General features: G+C 41.2%; 1 protein-coding gene across 1 annotated transcript; it reads right to left on the reverse strand.

Annotated features, from left to right (window-relative positions):
- Window positions 1-3,040: 3,040 nt before the first annotated feature.
- spop (speckle type BTB/POZ protein) lies at window positions 3,041-20,455 on the reverse strand. Its single transcript, XM_071527691.1, has 10 exons — window positions 20,408-20,455; window positions 11,886-12,098; window positions 11,515-11,636; window positions 8,849-9,000; window positions 8,401-8,528; window positions 7,691-7,868; window positions 7,472-7,527; window positions 6,588-6,710; window positions 5,433-5,575; window positions 3,041-4,751 (listed from the first exon to the last, which is right to left on the reverse strand). Exons 2-10 carry the CDS (start codon window positions 11,961-11,963, stop codon window positions 4,607-4,609), a joined length of 1,125 nt encoding a protein of 374 aa, XP_071383792.1. The 5' UTR covers window positions 11,964-12,098; window positions 20,408-20,455; the 3' UTR covers window positions 3,041-4,606.
- Window positions 20,456-21,883: the final 1,428 nt, after the last annotated feature.

Here is a 21,883-nt window from a genome sequence, read left to right on the forward strand (position 1 = left end):
CCACAGGTCAACCTTGCAACACAGGAGGATTACGTTTTAGGGCAAACAAAAAGAGAAATAGGGTTGGAGCAACTGTGAGCCAGTCTTTGGAAATGCTTCACAAGGTTTCAAAGGATTTGAAAGCAATGTTTCTCTTAGAGAAAAAAGTTTTTCAAGTCTGACAATATATCCAATATATTTTATAGTGCAATGTCTTGCGTGTTGTAGAGTACAGAAAAACTTGTATTGGCCTGTTTTTATGCATAGTTCCACTGATAATTATTTCCCTAACCCTTGACTGAAACTATATGAATAAGTTTGTAGGTTTGTTAAGGCCTAATATATTGTCATCTTTTAATGGATTCTCTATATAACACTGCAGATATCAGACTACAGACAATAGTCAAGGCTTGAGAACATAATTCATTTCACTATGCCATTCTACCTTGTACTGAGTCAAGATTTAGGGATTAAAATTCTATCCAGCAGCATTAACATTATGACATATTTATAATAAAGCTCCCTATCTATATATATATATCTCTGTAAAACACTTACATTCAGTTTAGAAGGAGAAAGAGCGGGGAGTGGGGGGGTACAAAATGCTTTCAGGTTGCACTAGAAAGTTCATCACAAAGATGTGCTTTGTTCCAATGCCTATGGATTTTAGATGCATTCGTTTTCTGATGTCCTTGGGGCTGGGGTGGGTGCCATGCACTTGTGATGTTGTGGGTTTCAGTTTGCCTTGTACACTTCTTTGTCACATGTCCTCTCTCTCTCTCCTATATTTCCTATCACTCTCCACTGTATGCTGCCTAATAAAGCAGAAATACTGTTTAAAAAAAAAAAAAGAAAAAGAAAAACCCATTAAAAACAGACAAAAGCAGTTGAAGTATTCTTCTAGTGATCTTTTGCTCTTCTGAGAATTTGTAGTAGTAACAACAGCTCAGAGTGACCATGGTACCAGAGACCATCAAATCCCACGAAAAATGTAACGGGCCTCATTCACGAAATATAGGCCTAGTATACGGTCAGATTATTTTAGAGCGTAGCTAAATTGCCACGAACATTCGGCATTCATCTTTTTTTTCTTACCTTAACTTGGTCTTTGGTATGATCAAAATACTTGGAAGCATGCATGTGAAGGCAGATTTTAAGAAGACTTCAGACTTTAAGAAGTTTCAGACCTGATATTAACAACAAAATGTTTACTAATACAGCTTTGGGCCAATCTGAGTAACCTCATAGACACCATTATCAAATCAAAGTGAAGATATAAAGACCTACAGGCACCAAACCCCGCACTTACCAAGGCTGATGAATTTGCTGTTATTGAAGCACATGTGGACAGAAGGAGATAGGCCAGATGATCGGGCCTGTATCATGGCCATCCGTCAGTCGCACGCTCCTAAATATGGTGGATGGATGGTTTCGTTAAGATGGCACCATAATGTAGACTATCAAATTCCCATATTCTGCAGTAGAACATATTTCCATCACTTGCTGGCCTGCATCGGAGCACCAAAGCACCGTCTGCAAACATCTTTCCGTATTTAGACTAAATCACAATAAGTAACACTGCATAAATCTGTAACACCAACCTAAAACAACTAAATGCGGTTTCCTGTTGACCACGGACAGCTGTGTGGTCTAGGGTCTTGATCAGGTTGCTGCTGGAGACGCACGGCGAGATGGCGAGTGACCTTTTCCACTGAGGTTCAGTTAACCTGGCGCCACGGCTAACTAGTTTACCTCTAGGTGATAGAGGTCATGTCCTGACCACGTGGCTGATGTCAGCCCGGAGAGATTAAATAACTTATCATCATGCGCGCACTCACTCCGCCACAGAGCGCGCCACAGGTGTCAGGTGTGCTGGAAGGCCGTAGGATGAGTTCTTCTTGGGTCTCTACGCCATGTTTTCTACCATTGAAGTATGGTTATATGGTTACAGTTAGGGGTTAGAGGCCTCTAAACACGTACGACAGGGAACTTACATTTTGCAAGTTGATTCCTCCATGCTTCGTCCACGTCCCTCCCCGCTAATTGGTTTGGGATGCCCATATATGGCGAACGCATCCAATTTACGAACAACTGGCATTCATTATCAGATATGCCTGAGGATACGCACAAAATCCAGTGGTTGCGCATGTTTCATGACTCCCACGTTGGGTTGTCGCAGGCGCTTTTCTCAAAAAATGTAAGAACAATTTAAGAAAAGTTTGGCGAATGAGGCTCAGTGTCCTATGAAATAAAATGCACCTTCCATACCTTATCTGTGCTTCTGTACAGCTTGTCTTTAGTGCAGACAGAGCTGGGTGATGCAGAAGGAGGGAAGCCTTTTAAAACTGTAAATAAATGTAATAAGTCCTTAATATGACAAGGGGGAAGGAGTTTGTGTTTTGGAAGGTTCCAAAATACAAGCCACAGTGAAGACACTTAAAAGATTAAGCTTTTATGAGTGCAGTGCAAAGGACATTCTCGAGCTCTCTGTGCGTATTGCAGCAGACATTTAGGAACTGGACCAGTGATTTCTAACATAAATGAGCTGCCAAAATTAGTTGTTGTGCATTGTTTGGTGCGTTGTTTATGCTGCTGAAAACTGAACAGGTTTCATATGAACGGGAAGACCAAACCCGCTCAGTAACTGGAATGGGTGAACTTGGATTGTGTTACAAACCAGCAGGTACCAAATACAGTACCTCTTCCCAATAATCTCAAAGCTGGTCTGGCTGCTAAACCAGACCTCAAACTTTGCAGTTGTTTGTTCTAATCTGTTCTGCAACTTTTTATAAGTCTTCAGGGACACTACATTAGGCTAAATGCAATGAATCATGTAGCAGACCATGACAAACAGATTAAGCATTGTTCTTTCCTTGAAGGATGAATTTCCATCTTTCTAAGGTGCAGGTGCCATCTCAATACACCTTCATAATGAGGAATCTCTGTTGTAGATTTATGGGACAGTTCAAAAATAATAAATCCAATATAAACACACATAAAGCATACAAATATAATAACCACACAATGAAGTTTGCATTGCATTCAATACAAAATAGTTGTGGTTTATTCCTTTGGGAACAAAAAATGGCAACAACTAAGTGTCACTTCTCATAACCAGCAATATCTACAGGAAAGAAACAGCAATGGCTCCTTCTATCAATGACCATTTTTCACCAGGTTAAAATGATAAGTTCAAATGTATCTGATGTGGTTTGCCTCGGTGTGCATTTTTTCACATTCTCTCTGTTCTGAACATTAAAACGTGTTCATTCAATTTCATTTCCTTCAGTCAGTCTTAAAGCCTGCAAAGAAAACATCTGTCCATTTTTCAATTTCACGGTTGAAAATGTTTTGTTTACACAGCTTCAAAAACACTGGTGTCTGTACAAATGTCTATGAAAAAAAGGAAAAAACAAATAAGAAATCTGTCATAAAAGAACATCAACATTATGCCTGATTGAATCCTAATGTCACTTTGTAACCATTGCCTGACATTGTATTCTCCATTTGTTGTCTCCTGGTTGGTTTGTCCATGGACACCTTGGGATTTCATTTTCTCCCAAGGGCTACAAAGACAGATCCACACACAAAATACAATTCCCAGAAGAATGACATTCCATTGTGCGTTGCTCTTTTCTGTCCCCTCTCTACACTGTATTTTTCGGCTATTTAAAAAAAAAAGAAAAATACAAAGACGCAGATGAAGCAAATACTAAATGGGAGTACATGTTTTGTTTCTGTCACTTGCAGGTGAATCATCTTAAAGGGAACTTGTTCTTGGTGGTCCAACTGGGTCTTTTGTCCATGAAGCTTGCTTCAGTATGTGCTTGCCTACAGTATTTCTACTTCACTGCTGGTAGGGGTTGACAAGGGGTGACCTGTGACATTAGTGCAATGTTTCCCAACTTTCTTTGGGAAAATTATTTTTGATGTTTTTGTCCCATCTCTACTTTTTTTTTGACTAGCCCTTGGTTGTCGTTCTCTGGGGCTTCTAGTTTGTAACTAATAGGCCCACTTCTTCTTTAGTCCCTCGTAGGCCCATTTGTCCTTTAGCTTGGGGACTGCTCCGACCGTTCTGCTCCGAACACTACAAACAGAGCGAAGGGAAGCCTTATGCTAAGCTAGACAGTTAAAGACTTTGCTTTATTTAGCTACTCTGCTCTCATCCGCTAAGCCTCCGAATTTCCAAACGAGTGGCTCTTGTTGGGTTGATGTGTCCAGTTCTTCCTCCCACACGGATTCCACATCCCAGGCATGAACTAGCAGGACGTCTAAGGATTTAGGTCATGTCTTCACACACAGGAAGGAGCACAACGTCAGACCTCACTAAGCCAGAGCCGAGGAGAAAAGAGGGGGGTGTCATGGTTTTTGTAAACGACAAACATCCACTTTGCGGGCCCATCTGTCCCTCTCCTCCATCTCCGTCTTCTCCTCCTCCTCCATTTTCCCTCCATCTTTAGAAGAGACTAATTACAGCAGGTTTTGGATGGGACAGAGAGGAAGGGGGAGAACGGGGGGGGCTGTAGGTAGTTAAGTAAGTAACAGCTTGGGGAGAGGTTGTCCCTGCATGTGCGAGGGGGGATAAATCTGTGTGTGTGTAAGTGTGGAGATGCTTGCTGCGTGGCTGTTAGGACTGTTTGAGGCGCTTGCGTGGGGGTCCCAGGAAGGGGCACTGGGCAGAGGCCAGGGAGCGGTACGCTTCGGCCACCAGGTGAGGATGGGACGCTACCATGGACTTCCAGCCTGCCGTCTCCATTACCTCTGCAGCGTGGCTGGAGAGAGAGAGGGGGAGGTGAGAAGGAGCGAGAGACAGAAACAGAGTGAGAAAGTACAAATATTAGACTAGGAAAATGTGTTGAGTATATAAAAAAACATTCAGTAATTATACAACTATACAATAATGTATAGTTGAGGGAGGGAAACAAAATAAACTCAAATAGTTAAGAAATATGTGTGGGCAGGGACACAGACACACATGTTGAGAATAATTATCACCCACTCATCCATGTTAACACAAGCGGTGACACCAGACCCAGCAAAGAGTCAGGTTGTCCTGATCCCTCTGAACGCCTTGACAGGATTTAATAATATCAGACAGGCCACTCCGCGAAGGAGACGTCAGATTAAATGATTAAGTGCGATAGAGAGATGGCAAGAGACGGGGCAGGAGGAGGAGAATGAGAGGCCAGAGTAATGATGCCAAGATAAAGAAGAAAGGGACAAAAGAAAGAAAAGCATATAAGCAAAATGACAGGTGACCATCCACTATCAGTGAGGGATGGAGAGTAAGGGATAAAGAGAGAAACAGGGGCAACAAAGAGGGAAAGAGAGAGAAAATGTACAGTGGGTGTTGCGGATCTGTGAGCCTGTAAAAAGGGTTGGACACTGCCAATTCCTCACACTTTCACTCTCTCTCACTCTCTCTCTCTCTCTCTCTCTCTCTGTGAACTCACTAGTTGATGAAGTCGACGGCCTGCGTTTTGAGCTGGTCGGCGCTGTGCAGGTCGGCCAGGATGAGGATCTCAGCAGCATTCTCCACAGACAGACTGGTGCACAGGGCGTCCTCACACATAACCTTCAGTCTCTCCAGAGCATACTGAATGAGAGCGGGGACACAAGAAGAAAAGAGGAATATACCTAAGCAACCACTTTAAGAATTGTCTTTAAAATCCACATTTGGGAACGTATGAGTATATCAAATATGGGTAAATACATACATTCTTGAACAGGAAAACCACTGAATTTCAGCATTCAAGTGGTATTGCTATGACAGTTCAGATGGTATTTGCATATATTCACTATTGTCTCTCAAAGTTCAAATTGACAGTAAAACGTCAGTCTGGCTCCCATCATCTGTGATGTCACACCAACATGCAGCTCCAATAAGATTTTCTGGGGATGTGAATACACAAACAAGCTCTGAATTGATAGCTCTGCTATAAAATGAAGATCATTTGGATGCTAAACTTTAGAGAAACATGGTTTCTCAAAGTCCACAAAATCAGTCTCCCATTCGTTGTCATGGAGGAGTGAGATCAGTGTGACATCACAGCGTGAATAGCTGATTCGTGGCCAGCCTGATGGCTCAGCAGGCTAAGGTTCATGTCATGTACTTGTAACATCGTGGGTCCCAATCCAGTCATTACCTCTGCCTGAGGGTGTGTCTGAAAGCTGATAGGACATACTACCTACTAAATGATACGTACAAAACTCCCATCACATTAAATACAGCTCAGAATGCGATATCAACATCTGTAGTCATGAATGGTTTGGTCCACAGTTGTTTAAATTCAAGGTATTAATGACATTAAAGCTTCTGCTCGAGTATCGTCAAAATACCCAATAAATCACTGGATCACAACCTTTAAGATCTGCAAGCTCCCCCACCATAAACTGTAGGCAGAGGCTTGTGACCACCATTGTTCTTAATTTCTGACAGCATGCACGAAGCAAAATAGCTATAATCAATTGATTTTGACTTTATATTAATTTCTCCATTTCATGGTGTTGTAACTGACTGTCTGGCAGCATATGTGGATAATGTTAATAGCACCCTGTCTCAATATATCAAAATATATTGGTGTAGCAGTTTTGTAATCTTATATTACCTTGTCAGCTGCTGCCAGCAAGTCGTCAGCCATCTTGTCCAGGTTGGGAGCTTTGTCTGTGTAAATGAAGCACATCATCTCTTTGAATACCTCAGGCTCCACGTCGTTGATCTCCACGCGGTTCTGACAGGGACAGACAGGGGAGAGGAAGGTTAGTTACAAGCATTTCACCATGACACGCATTCCACCGAAGCTGCTCTGTTTCTCCAATTTCCTCACTCTGGCACTTCTAATCAGGTTTTTGGTTTTTGCATCACTTCAAAAGTGGCAGCTATTTGTACTGATGATATGTTACAGACGGAGTCACAGTGAATAAACAAAGCAAACTTGTACCACTGTTTCTAAGGAGGCAGAATCAAAATCATAAGAATTATGTGGTGTTATCAACCACCATTTATTATTTAACTAGCCCACTACAAATGTATTTTCCCCTTTATTCTCCCTTTTGCTTTGCACAAATAAATGTGTTCCACTTTAAAACACTTTTACTGAGTGAACTGTTTTTTTTTCAAAAAGTTTGCCGAAAAGAAAAAAAAAATCTAAAATGGCCTTGGTCTTAAAAAAAATTTAGGTAGCATCTCCTGCAATTTCATTTCTTATAGTCACAAGTGCGCAGATGAAAAAAGCAATTCTCTGTTTCTGCAGCTTTGTCAGTGAAGGATGAATCCTGACCCCCATGTGCGGCAGGACGATTTCATTTCAGGTGTGCCATCATTCAGTTTCACCAAATAGTTTTGTGGTGTAGCCATTTGACAGCACACAATCCTTCACTCACTTTAACCCCTCGACAGAGCAGTGAACCTTTGAGCAGCCGAACCATTGAGGAACAAAACACATTTATTTCTAAGAGCATAAAACAAAAAGGATTGGAACCTTGGGCTCACCTTTTTGCTCTCTTCCATCTCGTGCTCAAACATGGCGCTGAATACAGGGGAACGAGCTGAAAGGAACAATATGAAAAGATATTTGGGAAAAGTGAAAATGTCCTTGTGTGACAAATTGCGAGAAACACAGTGAGAAACAGAAACGCCAAGCATATAAATCATGAGGAACAGAGGGGTAACAAAGAGAATACGCAGGGTGTGTCTGCGTCTTGTCTGTACCTGCCAGGATGGCTTTGTGGGCCTGGAACTCCTGGCCAGCCACACACAGGGAGCAGTCGGTGAAGCGCGAGTTCTCCCACAGGCCACCCAGCTCATCTGCTAGCCGGCAGTCCGGCACCTTCACCATGTTCATAGTGTTCTGGCCAGATATGTTGACCGAGTCCTGCACCACACTCACCTGGGCAACAGAAAGGACATGTTGTATTCCAAAATGTTATATATGTATTTTAGAGAAAAAAAAACAAAAAACGATGATGATGGTCAGCATTCAATATATCTAAAATACAGAGGATTTATAAAAGTGATATAATTTTGTCATCCAAAATTCATAAGTTACCTACTACCATAAGAAATACATTTTTTTTTTGTAAGACTAGGCATCGCTTTTTTCAAATGATCTAATAATTTAGAACAAAAAACTCAAATATGTAAAGTTGAGACTGTATGGCAACAACAGTGATTATCGCAAAAACCTGCTCACCCAATTCCAACAAAACAGGCCTAATGCACCTGTATTTCTTTATCTTAGTGCTTATTTAGTCTTATATGTTAAGTCATAAGGAATCATAATGATTAGAAAGGTTGGATAGATACAAAGCTTATGAAATGAGAGTAGTTTGGAATGAGTGTGAGTGTTGAAAAACATGGTGAGAAAACACATAGCAAAACACAAAAGGGCTTCAGCCTAACCAGCAGTAGGCAGACTTTACCTCACAGAAGAGCGTGAGCTTGTCGTCAGGTAGAAGACCGTTGGCCTCGTCTAAGAGAAAGTCTCGGCGGATGAACTTCTTGAAACCCCAGTCCTTCCCCTGGACAAACCGATACGCTCTCTGGCTTTCTGCATACCAACAAGGACACACACAAGTGTGAGTAACACACCCATAGGCAAGCCCAAGTAAAGGAGCATTCTAATGAAAGTAGTGAACTAATAAAAAATAGTCAACTAAAAACATTTTGTACATGATTCTATGGAAATTAAGTTCAAAGCCAAGGGATGTTGCAAAAGATTTCAATCATTTAATCTTGAAAAACCAAATATCTCTAATTCAAATCTTGCTTCAAGGGACATGACTCTTACATGGCCTCTGTAGCCAAGAGCTTGGCTAATGTTAGCCACTTTGACACAACAATGAAGCTAGTGCTAGCCCGCTGACTCACCCATGGCTTTGGTCTCCTCTCCCTTGGCATTGAGGATGGAGAACTTGAACTTGGCGCGCACCTCAGCCTTGGGGCAGCTGACCAGCAGCAGGTACAGAGACAGATAGTCTTTGCTCTCCTCATCCAGACCCTTGGGATTCACGCGCAAACACCTAAGGTTGGGTGGGGGTGGAGGGAGGAGCAGTCGTAAGTGGTGGATGGGAAAGATTTGAAGTGGTAACAAAGTATTTACTAATTAGGAAGTATATTGTGAATCACTCCTTAGACGAATTTCATATGAAGCGAAGCAATTCAATACAGGGAAGACAACTGCATTCATGAAGAGTTATTTTGACCAGCAAAAAAGTTGATATTCATTCACCATTTTCAATACCACGGCCAAAATAAACACACCACTCCTTACCCATAACAATAACTATTGCATTCTTTATGACCACTAAACAATAATTAACTAACAAGGTAATTTGAGGCAGTAAATAAGAACAATAAAGAACACAAATTACAGACAGAAACCGACAAGTTACAAGTACAACAAAAACACTGTCAACACTGTATTATTTAAAATCAGAAAGGCCTCAAAAGCACTGTCAGGTTGAAGAAATAGCTCACTCCTACAGAGCAGAGCACAAAATGCCGGTCACTCAAGTGAAAACAGAAGAGGTTACAGAGAGAAGAACTTAAACAGTCATAGAAACAGACTATGCTTGAGTGTCTGTGTATGCATCAATATCAATTAGTAAGTTAGACATATTTTAATTTCTTTGCATTTGCAAGATTCATCAAAAGAAACACTAGTGTATCAAAGTGGTCTTCTGTCAGCCTTGACCCTCTGCTGGTCAGAGACTCCGCTACACATGCCATCATGCCTGACAAAATGATTCAATGTGACGCTAAAGATGGCACAGAGAATGTGAGAGCAAAGAGCGAGTGAGAGGGGGGAGGCGGAGCTGCTCCATGTGGGCTGTGCGTGTGAGAGACTGTGTGCCTGTGTGCGTCTGAACACGCTGTCGAATACAGTCTCCTGTTTCCCATCTTTTCTTTCCTCAACTGGTATCAAATGTATGGCGCACTGGATATTGATATTGTTTCTAAAGTCCTGAACCAATACTTCAAGAAAAATCAATACTTTTGACAACCCTACATTCCACCAAGAAAACCAAAAGACACAAGGAAAAGTGCTAATTAGATCTTATATAATGTAAAGCATCCAAATAGAATAACTGTGAAAGTGACAGTGTACATTAAACTGGGAAAGTGGCAGTAAATTAACAGAAGACAGATAGACTAGACAGAGATAAAATAAAATGCAATGGCAGGACACAACAACATATGGTTTGTTTGTGGTTGACACTGCAATATTTGGTTTGCTGTAAACCAAACTCAAATGTGCCTCTCACTAACTCCATGTGTGCAAAATAAGTGTGAAACTTCAAATGAGTTTGAATCCATGAATACTTTCAAGTCGGCGTTTTGAGCTATCATGTCATTCTGACAGTTATTCCCACATGAGAGGCAACAGCCACACTCACAAAGGGAGGGAGGGGGGCTAGTCGTGGCACTGTGGGAGAAAGAAAGATGCAAAAGAAGGGAACCAGCAGAAAAAAAATCAACATCCATATTTTGGACTGTTGAATTGGGTTTCATCAGTCAAAAAATGGCATGGTCTCCCCAATAATAATCATTATCATTATATAATCATCTGTAGTATAGTAACCTATACTTTAGAACTCAAACCTGTCAGCAAAATAAAGAAACAAGTGACAGAGAAGCTATACCAAAGGTAGCGCTTTTCAGTGCCATCTGCTACACACGGTGCAACAAATCAATGGCATTCTGATTATCCATTGCCTTAAGTAATATTGTTTTAATGCATTCTATGTAAATCATCATAATCTGGGCAACAGGTTATATAACATTTAGCTAGTTAGCTAACATAAAACTGATAATACTACACATATATGTTGTGCTTGGCTGTTATATAGGTGGACATCTAATTTATTTTATATTAACCAAATCACCAGAAAGTCTATCTGAATGTAGGCTATATACTAAATAACCATATAGTATGCCAATAGAAACAATGTGCTGTCAATTCCGCCATTGAACGCAGCCATTGTAGCAGGGATCAACTTTAAAGACAGCGTACACGCGATGGCTAACACCTGATGGATCCAGTGTAGCATGGCTGTTATTTGTTTATACAATGTACATGTCAGGTAGCAATCTAAGTAGTCAGATAAAATACACAATCTGTTTGGATGATGTTTTGAAGCTGACATGGTAGTTATATCTGGAGGTATATCTCCCCTCCTCGTTTTCACTGCCCTGTGCTGAGAGGAATCATGCAAGTCATTCACTTTTCTCTCTGGAAGCCAATTTCCACGATGTCTGCTTGTGATGATCTCAATGAGCATTCACAACAGCAAAGCTCAGGTTCTCCTCACCCGTTACCCGCTACTTAACAGGATATTACTGTTGAATTGTTTGCTTGATATAAAAATGAAGGGTTTAAAGTTGGAGGTAGACTTAAGTTCAGTAATTCTTAAGATGTTTTCGTGGGATTCTCTAGACATTTATAAACAGTCCACTTGTTGTACAGTACAGTAAGATTGCAAATACCACATACTGGAATATGCAGAAACAAAGCAGCTCTCTTGCCCACCCACCATTTCAGCTTGTCATTGGCCCCAGAGGAGAAGGTGGAGCTCTTGATGACTTCGCCCATCTCCTCACGACAGAAGCTGAAGTTGTTGATGGTCCACATGTAGGAGAACTTCACCACTTTGATCTGGTGGGTGAACAAAGAAGGAAAAGAATATTCAATAAAAATTTGGAATACCTGATTTATTCTTAATTCCAGACAACGTTACAAAATCCAGGTTGGGAAATTTCTGGTACCGTACTGTTCTACGAAACTATGTATCTAACTTGCTGGAAAAAAAGTGTATACCAGCCACTGCGTCATGTGAATGGAAGAGTTAGTTTCCTAGCCTGTTGACAACCAACTAGCATGAGTGATTACAAGTTCACACTTTACCTGTGTGTAGCACCAGCTCTCGGCCACGGGCCCGCTGGACATTTCCGCCGGGGGAGGGGGACTCGGGACTCTTGACATTGCCAGCGTGACAGCAGGTGTGGGGGGCAATAGGGCGAGGAGGAGGATCCGTCACTTCCACACGCTTCCACACGTCAATGTTCACTCCCAACATCCACCTGCATCAGCAAACGCCAGATGGAAGCAGTTTGCCCCCTAGAAAGATAGACAATGTGAACATGATTAATTGACCAGACTAGATATTTGAATTGTGTCTCCTTGGAAGTTCCTTGAGAATACCAGTTTAGCCTAGCTCATTTTTCGCACTAACAGATGGGTAAGCAATGATACACCCTCACAGAGAACTACTCTTAAAACAAAAAACAGCTCATTGTGATTCAAGACACAGGCGCTGTATCTCTCATTAATCTAGTTAAGACTCAATATCATTTAATTCATCTTGGCTAACAGCGAGTGTGACAGAGTGTGCCCACATTGCCTGCTAGTGCGGTCTGCTGGGTTGGGGCTAGATGAATTGTCCCTGACCCATTGGGGGACGGCAGGAGATCGATGGCCCATGCCTGTTCTAGGATCAATAGCCGCTGCGCTGGCAATTAAGTCTCAAAATGAACTGTAAATAAACAAGGTGGAGAGCAGTCTCCTAGGACTGTGGTGGGGATTGGAGCCACTGACCAATTCTGAGGCTCTTGAAACACTGTCAAGTCACATACAGGTCCGCCATGCACAGACTTCTGAAAGGCACATGCACACACACACACAAAAACACCAGTGTATTTCATGGTGCGGAAATCGGAGATGTAGTAATTTAATGAGTTTTTAAGGTGGTGTGTGTGTGTGTGTGTGTGTATGGCCACAGAAAATCATTGAGGGTTTGCTGTAGAAGGAACAATGGACACCCAGTGACGCACTAATTTAGAAGAACCAAAAGAAAAAGTTGAATACAGACAGTACTGATACAAGATCCAAAAACTGCAAAAAAAAACAAAAGGATAGAAACTGAAGCCTAGGTGCGACTCCAAGACTGTTCAAAACTTGTCCAACAAGATCTCTACAGCCTAGTGGAGGGGAAAGTAGGCCTACCTGTCAAACCCATGTATGCCCCCCAGTGCTGCAGGCCCATCGTTTGAAACCAGTTGAGAGGGGGAACAGCAGGGTTTGAGGGGGCAGCCTGCAAGTAAGTAATGCCAATACAAGAGATGTGCCAGGGACTATAAGACACACAGTTCAGTGTCATTGCTAACTCATCTGACAGAGGTTTACAGGTACTGTATTGCCCCCGTTTCTACACCTTTATTACTGGACAAGGACAAATGACCCAGTGCTGGACACTGTCTCGACACAATTCCAGATTTATGAGCCCTTTTCATCTTGCAGCAAGGTCAGTAGCTAAACGATGCACTGGATTTCCCCCAATCACTCATATATAATACTAGTCTGTCTCTTTCTGCCCCCTCATACACTCAATCTGTGGCCAATCTTTTCCACCATTTCCATCATCTTTCTCCATTTCGACAATCTTTTCCCCCATCACTATCTTTCTCACACACACATGCGTGCGCACAAAGAGCCTTTATTGCCTTTATTTCTTCATCCATGAATTCAATTTAGGTCAAAAGGCACGGCGATAAATTCTGACGGCGGTGAGCTGAGCTGAGCTTTCTGCTCCTGATGATTGTATTGCAGGCCGGTGCTACACTGACAGTAATGCTACCTACAGACGGATTTTAAAAGACTGAAAACGGAAAGCATGTCACACCAAACAACAAACAGATTTCTGAATTTGAAATATTGTCCATGGCCCAGACTGAATCCTTAATCCCTCACACAACAAGATTAGCTATGCCAACCATCTGCACTAAATTGGGCTTAAAGTCTCAGTATCCTTTTTATTAGGTACTGCTCCCTGATTACATAACGGCTTGCTCCTCCAGACAGTGAGTCACATATAAATAAAGCATAAATATAAAGCATGCATGCATGCAGGGTCAAGAGGCTCAATTACTGATCCACACTAGAATTGACAAGACACATAATTTTAGTAACTTGTAACCAAAAATGGTATGATTGTTGGTGCCAGACATGCTGGTTCCAGCATTTCAGAAATGGCTGCTCTCCTCGGATTGTCACACACTACATTGTCTAGTTTACTGAGAACGGTGCTATAAACAAAAACACCCATTTTGTGGCAGCCCCTGTGGACAACAACGCCTTGATGAAAGGTCAGAGGAGAATAGTAAGACTTGTTAAAGCTAACAGGCGGGCCACAAGTATGTAAATAACAGCTCAGTACAACAGTGATGTGGAAAAGGCAGGGATGCACCAATATATCGGCAGACTATCGGTACCAGCCGATATCGGTATAGGTCCGATATTATTTTTACTGCTGATATTTGGCCAATTATGGAATTGCCATTTTTGTGACTGTATTTGTTCTAAGAAGCTGATATGGGTGGAAAAACATTGTATCCGTATCTCTATATTGGTGCATCCCTAGCAGAAGGGCAACTTGGAAGACACAATTTATCAAATAGCAGTAGGAGACTATGTCGGCTTCCATTGCTGTCAGCTATGAACAAGAAGATGAAGACAATGTGGATTCAGATGAGGTGGCACAAGCCAGAGGTGAAATGGTGTGGCAAGTGTTTTCTTAACACACTTTAGGTCCCTTTGTATCAACTGAACATTTTTGAATGCCACACAATATTCTTCCAGCAGGACAATACACAAATGTCTCAAGATGGTTCTAGGAACTTGACACTGACTTAGTTTACTCCAATGGCCTGCACAGTCCCCACATCTCAACCCAATAGAGCACCTTTGGGATGAGGTGGAACAGGATGTTCATAGCATTAATGTGCCGCTGAAAAATCTGTACAAATTGTGCAACACTATTAAGTCAGCAACTCAGCATGGACATGACCCTGTCCTGTTTCAAGTCCAGATATTTATCTTAATCCGGCCTCATTGAACTATGAGAAAAAGCTCTTGTGCAGTGGAAGTTATTCACTGCTTCACTTAAATTATGGGAGTCTGGCCAACACACAAAGCAATCAATATCAGGAGCTTGGTTCGGCCTAGTTCCAAAGGCTGTCTTCAGAAAATCCAATGAATGAAGAACCAGCCGATCTTCTTGATTCTTTAACAGTGGCAACTGGCAAGATGGAGTGAGATGATGAGGATAAAGGAAGGGAGCCACAGGGGAAGAAAATGAAAAGTAAAGTGAAAGAGAAGCCAAATGGAAAAACAGATGGAGAACGAAAGATGAGCCTCTAGTCTGTGGAACAATCGAAAGAGATAGTGCCATAATTGCAACAAAAGGAGGAGAGATGGAGACAAAAGAAAATCAAAAAGAGGCATGAGCGAGAAATCAAGATCAGATTCAAGGACAGGTGGTCAATAAGAGCAGAGGAGCTGAAGACATAGCAGCCATTAGAGCTAAAACGTCCAAGAAGGGGGGAAACTATGCAATTACTGCTTTAAACTGTTTGTTTTCTTTTTCCAAATTCACACCTTTACCATTTTCTCTCTGCCCTCACATGACTTGCAATCAATTACAGCCTATGCTAACTGCAAAAGTGCAATGTTCACCTAACGTGTGGAGGATCTATTATCTGGGACACCTCATTCTCAAAACAAAAAGATCACCAGGAGAACTTCCAGAGCTCCAAAGACTTTCCAAAGCTAACTTTACCATAATATCTATTTTATGATAAGACATGATCAGATAAGCGTATATACGTATATTATGCTTGGGCCCTAAGCATATGGATGTGTGAAGTTTTCAATAGCATGCAGTAAGTTGAGGACAATCAATTACCTGACTACACACAAATAAGGATTTAAAAAAACATGAGATAAGGGCTGATCTTCTTTTTTTGCCCCTTGAAACCCGTCAAACTATTCAAGGGGAGAGAGACAAATTAGAAATAATAGCCTAATTTCCAAATCTGAGAAACACAAATCACTATGAAGCTTTTGATCATAACACTCTTACTGAGAAGTAGACCTCGGGAAGCTCCAAGCATTTTGACTTTACCATATTGATCCTGTAAAGACAAACCAGACGGACCTTGACAGCAGTGTTTGCTACTTACAATCAATACAGTCTAGGTCTCGTTCAACGGTCAACTATTAAAACAACATCAACTAAATAATCAAACTGATTCTCATGGTTCAGCAACCTTATGAGTATCTTGTACACCCCATGGATAGGTCATGCTATGATATCAGGAAACTTGACTGAAATTAAAATGTTACAAGGGTAGACTAACTCTTGACTTGCCCAGAAACTGAGCACTAAGTGGACTCATCTGAACCTAGCTTTCAGGGACGAGAGCAAGACAACACAATGAAAGCAGGAAACAACAGAAGAAAAGCCGGAAAAGAGGAGTAGGCAATAGAATCTGAGCTGTATGTCCAAAAAACTGAAATCCTGAACATACCTGATTAATCACACCTCTGAAATTACAATTAAAATGCACTGTATAGGCCTATCTATATAAGAGGTCAGATGGTAGTTAATTATTTTTTGCAACCACAATAAATTGGGGATGAATTGCCATTTAAAAAAGAAAAAAAAAATCAATCTCTGCTCTAAATTAAAGAGTGAAAGTATGGAGGCATTTCAGGTGGCAATTTCCAGGGGGAATGAAAAAATTGCAACCCTTGTCTAAGTGTCAGTGAACACAATGTCTATCTCCAAGGCCTTGGTCTTTGAGGACTGCAGTAAGCCACGGACAAACCTTAAAACTATAATTGGTACAGGGACCGGGAATCGATTGCACAGCGCGCGTTGGGCCTCTATGGGAGCGATTTCATATTCTGCCCTTGCTCATGGTGCTCCTCCTTTCCTGAAAACTCAATCTCAGAGCGGTATGAACTATTGATTTTGCTACAGCGATCAGCTTGCCTCCCTCTCATCCCTGACTTTGAGCAGACCCACAATTCCATTGAAGGGGATTTGACAGGGCAAAAAAGCATTAGCACCCAGCCTTGACCTCTTGCCTGCAGTTCCACACTAAACCCCCCCTCACCTCGCCAGGCACGGGAGGTTATGGGGAAGATAGGAAAGGGAGGAGGTACTTCAATGCATATCTAATGTCTCCAGTCACCTTCTGGTTGATACCATTACCAACAGGCCAGCTGCACCGAGATGTTACACTTGACATTTTGACCTCCAAGGGCAGACACTCCTGCTGGCTGAAACACACTGCCATTAGTCTAGTCATTAAACCTTCAGAAAGGAGTTTTAGGCCCAAGTGAGGAGCAGTGGAACTTTACTGACTTACGATAACCTTTCAGTTTATTTTTGATTATTTGTAGGTGTGTGAGTTTTTGTTCCTTCTTGAACAAAGATAGAAGCCCTCTCCAGAAAGACCATGGCAAAGGTCTCACCAAATGGGGTGGGATGGGGTGCACGCATTATGCTATTGTTAACAGAGTTGTGTGTAACAACAGATACACCAGCACTTGATTCAAATAGGTTACGGTTATAATTTCAATGCAACTATTAGCATTCAATCACACCAAGACACACTGAGTGACAGGTCTGGATGCACAAAAATTTGATTTTGCTCTGACTGTTATCTGATCTTTAAAACTAGATAGGCAAGTGGTCAGGCTTGCATTGTGATCAGAATGAGACAATGAGCAAGTAAGCCAAGCTAGGAAAAAGTAATGCAGACAAAGTTAAATGAAATGCAGACACAGGAGATGCAGAACAGCCATTTTCAGAATAAGAGCGGTGTAATCAAGAGCAAAAACAAGTCAGGTAACAACAGCTAAAATTTCAATCTGCTAGCATTCACTCACAAAGGACTGAAAAAATAAACAAGCATGTAATTTGTGATACTCTGCAACCAGTTTGGCGTTAAATTGACTCACTCAGGATTAGAACCCAGGATCTCTGCCCTGGCAAACCTGTTTTTAACCAACCGAGCTAGGTGACACAGCATCAGGCTCATAGTCTGCACTTGTGCCACAGTTTGTTTTTTTGGAGGACTGACAGAATGACTTATACTAGCCGCTGGCCTCAGCTAAAAGGTTAGATTGCACTCACACTATTCCCCCTTTTGTGGAAAAGCGCTCCCTCAACTGCATATTGTGTGGATAATTTGAAAACACAACTACTTTGTTTACATAATGACCAGTTTCCAATATCAGCAAATGGTAATTAAATCCAGCCCTCAAAAACTTTCCAGAAACTCCACAAAACAGCCAACGGGTTCCATACCGACTACGACCAGAAAAACAACTGCTACCAACTTTTGTACCAGTACTGTTTCATCCTTGTTGTTGTGGTTGTCATAAACTGTCAGCTGCCTACATACTCTGTTAAGTTGAACTGTTCACAACTTTAGAAATTTCCAACAGCCTGCAGTGAGATCTGATGAAACTGATCTTGTTTACAAGTGTGCATATTTAAGTAAAACTCACAAAGAGTTGTGCATTTTCAGTGTGTATATTTATATATTACAAGATCTTTCAGTTCACTACATCATACAAAAGCATTGTTTACATGTAATTTGCCCAATAAAGAGGAATGGAAATATTAAAATCACTTTTTGCATCAATTTGTCCCCTAATCCATATCAATAATCCACATAATCACGTATCATAATACTAAAAAGATGTATAGTATAGCTTGTCTGCAAATTCCTAATCATATTTGTAATATAGTATCAAAATGGAATCATATCATGAGGTCCTAAATGATACCCAGCCCTAGTGAGCTATATACCAATCAAACCACAAACACAGACACTATCTGTCTGTTGTCTATTCAGGCAAGATTCCAAATTCAGGAAGTCCCAAAAGAGTGGTGGGTTTTGCTTTCTATTCATCTCAGGTATAATGTGCATTATCACACAGGTAATGACCCAGATGTATCACACATCTCTGTACAATGACAATAGCATTGCTTTAGCCAATCATACACATTTATGTCCACAGAGTTAGAACTCAGCTGGAAACTGCTATTTGAATTACAAAAATTGATTCCATAACAAATAGCCAACACAATTTGAATTCCAGCTACCTGACTCAAGTAAATCAGTTTAATCTGTGTTGTCAATCTTTCATTTTGTTGGATGTTGTTCAACATGTAGCAAAAGCAAGCTCTTTTTAAGTGAATAGGATGGGAGTTAATTTTAACACAACTCATAATGACCGCAAACAAAAAACAGATTTTAACAACCGTGCATTCAAATGGTATAGGAGTTTGTTATATGACAAAGATGGCAATTCAAAAATCCTTAAAAATTTCCAAGCTAAATTGTAATGGAGCATCATGTGATGGGTGGGAAGAACTGCTGGAAAAAAATACTATTCAGCAACTTACATTAAGCCTCCTGCAGAATTTAGTGCTCTGAGCACACCAGTGAGCAAAAAGACAAATCTATCTTTATATATTTACTGCTACATTACATCTACAATTACACAGTGATGTAAGAAGTGCCCAACATCACATGAAAACAGCAACAATAACAAACTGCAGACATGTGGCTGCATGAGAGATACACAGCACCTAATGTCAGTAAGAAAGTAATGGCCCTCTGCTGTGATGTCTGGTCTCTTTCCAATCCAAGAAAGGAAAACATGCAACTGTGCACGTGCTGATGCGCCAGTACTGAGTGGATACGATGACACTGTCCACTTCCTTTGGGTCACATTCAGTCAGTCCCTGCTACCTAAGGATTTCTAATGACTCAATGCTGTAGTAGGCTACTGGTCTACTAGCCTATCTGATCCAGACTGGTCTGCTGGCCCTGTCATGACAGCTTATAGTCTGATAAGCTTCTTTATGGACAGTGTGGTTAAACATTACACAGGAAAACGTGATACATATCTGCATTCATCTCTTCATGACATCAGCACTCCATGCTCTTCCATATAAGATTACCGTTAACTTAACCATTACAGCAAAGTTAATGGTTTTAGTGGAATAAGTATGATGAAGGCCCACCATAAAGCTCAGACGTATCTGCCTCTTGTTCCAGGTTGACTGCGGCTTACTGTTTATACTGTGTAAACTGTAGACACGTTTAAAACTTGAGTCTACCCACCATGTTACTACTACTTAGCAGTTTGGGATATTGGAAACTGAAACACAGACCTTACAGCTAATGCTAGTCGGTGACAGTGGCATCTAGTTAGTTAAGCTTGGGCCAGCTGGTAGATAACTCTTTCCAACAAACATCCAGATAGTTGACATGGCCATCTCACTTTGGACTGCACTCGCCCTTTGATTTGGGCATGGTGGAATTGCTTATAAAGACAGCATTGGCTAACGTTACATAAACAACCCAGAATAACTGACGTTAGCAGCTAGCTAACTCGATCGTGCTAGCAAGTTAGCCCTTTTCGTGAGGTGAGGCAAACAAAAAGGTCGGGGAAACTGCAGCAACAATTGCGACTTCATAAACGATATAGCAACCATTACCGTATAATTTTAACCCTTTGATCAATACATCACATCGTTCTGTTATATTTATCGCCAAACTCACCTGTGTGTTAAATTATAACGTTAGTTGTCCGGGATCTTCTGTTGTTATTAGCTCGAAGGCTAGCTGGCTGGAGAACTGGCAAATCTCGACAGTGTTGTCAACAGCGCCCTCTGTTGTATTGGAGTGATACAGACGTTTCACGGACCACGGACTTAAAACCCAAAACCCAATAATTTAGGTGGTTTGTCACAACTGCAAATGAGTAAATAACCAACTGTGTCATGTCTGTAGGTTGTTAATATGGACGAACAAATTTATCTTAATATAATCAGCAGAGTGGGTGAGCTATTGCTGTGCTTTAATTACAGCGTGTCAAGATTAAAGCACATTGAAAGACTGATAAGGTTGTATTTAATTAAGCTGTAGATGGAATTAATCTCTGCATTCATCAGTTCACCTTCAAGGCCACTCCTCTACTTGTTCAACCTCCAATGTTCACGACCTAACGTTATTTTTAGTGATTATATCTCCCACATGGGCTCTAACAGAGCAATGAGTTTTCATTAATATACTTCTAATATCTGTCTTTGGACCAAGAACTCAGATTCTTCTCAGTGTAAGGTTGAGACTGCAGTTACCAGTTCAAAATAATGACTTAGTGCCATCTAATGGATATCTTGGGCCAAGCAGGTAACAGTACAATGTATATGCTACAGTTTTTCTCAAGCGATTCGGCACTTCTCTCCAAACTAAGGTTCAAACAGTAAACACAGCCACCTAAATAGACTTTCATTTTGCAAATCAGCCCACAAGGATGGGTTTCAAACCACTTATGTACCAGTGGTGAATGATGGAACCACACAATGTCCCAAACTCTCTCATGCCTTCTGGTCCCTGCAGGCCCAGACTCTTTAAGAGGTATGAGAATATCACTGACACAATCCAAGAAAACTGAATCTTGCCACATTGCAGGGGCCCAAAACAAAATTATGGCACACTACCCCATTCTAGCGTTGGCTCCACATTGACCAGAGCCACTGACAGGGGTAATTACATTCCTCATGCTCCTTTTTTTTTGTTAGACTGAAGCCAACTTCATCAATTTAATGCATTATTGGTTTGGCTGCCACATAGTTCCACAATCCTAAAGAAAACAGTTTGGTCGGCCTCTAAAGAAAACAGTTTGGTCAGTCTCTAGGGAAAACAGTTTGGTCAGTCATTATGGTGCTGTAGCATTAAAACTTCTGCTTTTATAGAAACACTAATTTCATGAAATACAATGAAAACAGTTTGGTCAGTCTCTAGGGAAAACAGTTTGGTCAGTCTCTAAAGAAAACAGTTTGGTCAGTCATTATGGTGCTGTAGCATTAAAACTTCTGCTTTTATAGAAACACTAATTTCATGAAATACAATGAAAACAGTTTGGACAGCTGAGTTAACCATTTTGAGAGCATCGATCTTAGTTGGGATAAAGCTGCCCAATTAATTGAGAAAAACTGTCAAGAGGAATCCCCAAATTAACTAGACTCTTCTAAG

The sequence above is a fragment of the Centroberyx affinis genome, unplaced genomic scaffold (genome assembly GCF_046629955.1).
Source record: "Centroberyx affinis isolate AG114_WGS23_722 - 3 ecotype Tasmania unplaced genomic scaffold, CSIRO-AGI_Caff_v1 ptg001571l_1, whole genome shotgun sequence".
In the NCBI taxonomy this organism is placed as follows: Eukaryota; Metazoa; Chordata; class Actinopteri; order Beryciformes; family Berycidae; genus Centroberyx; species Centroberyx affinis.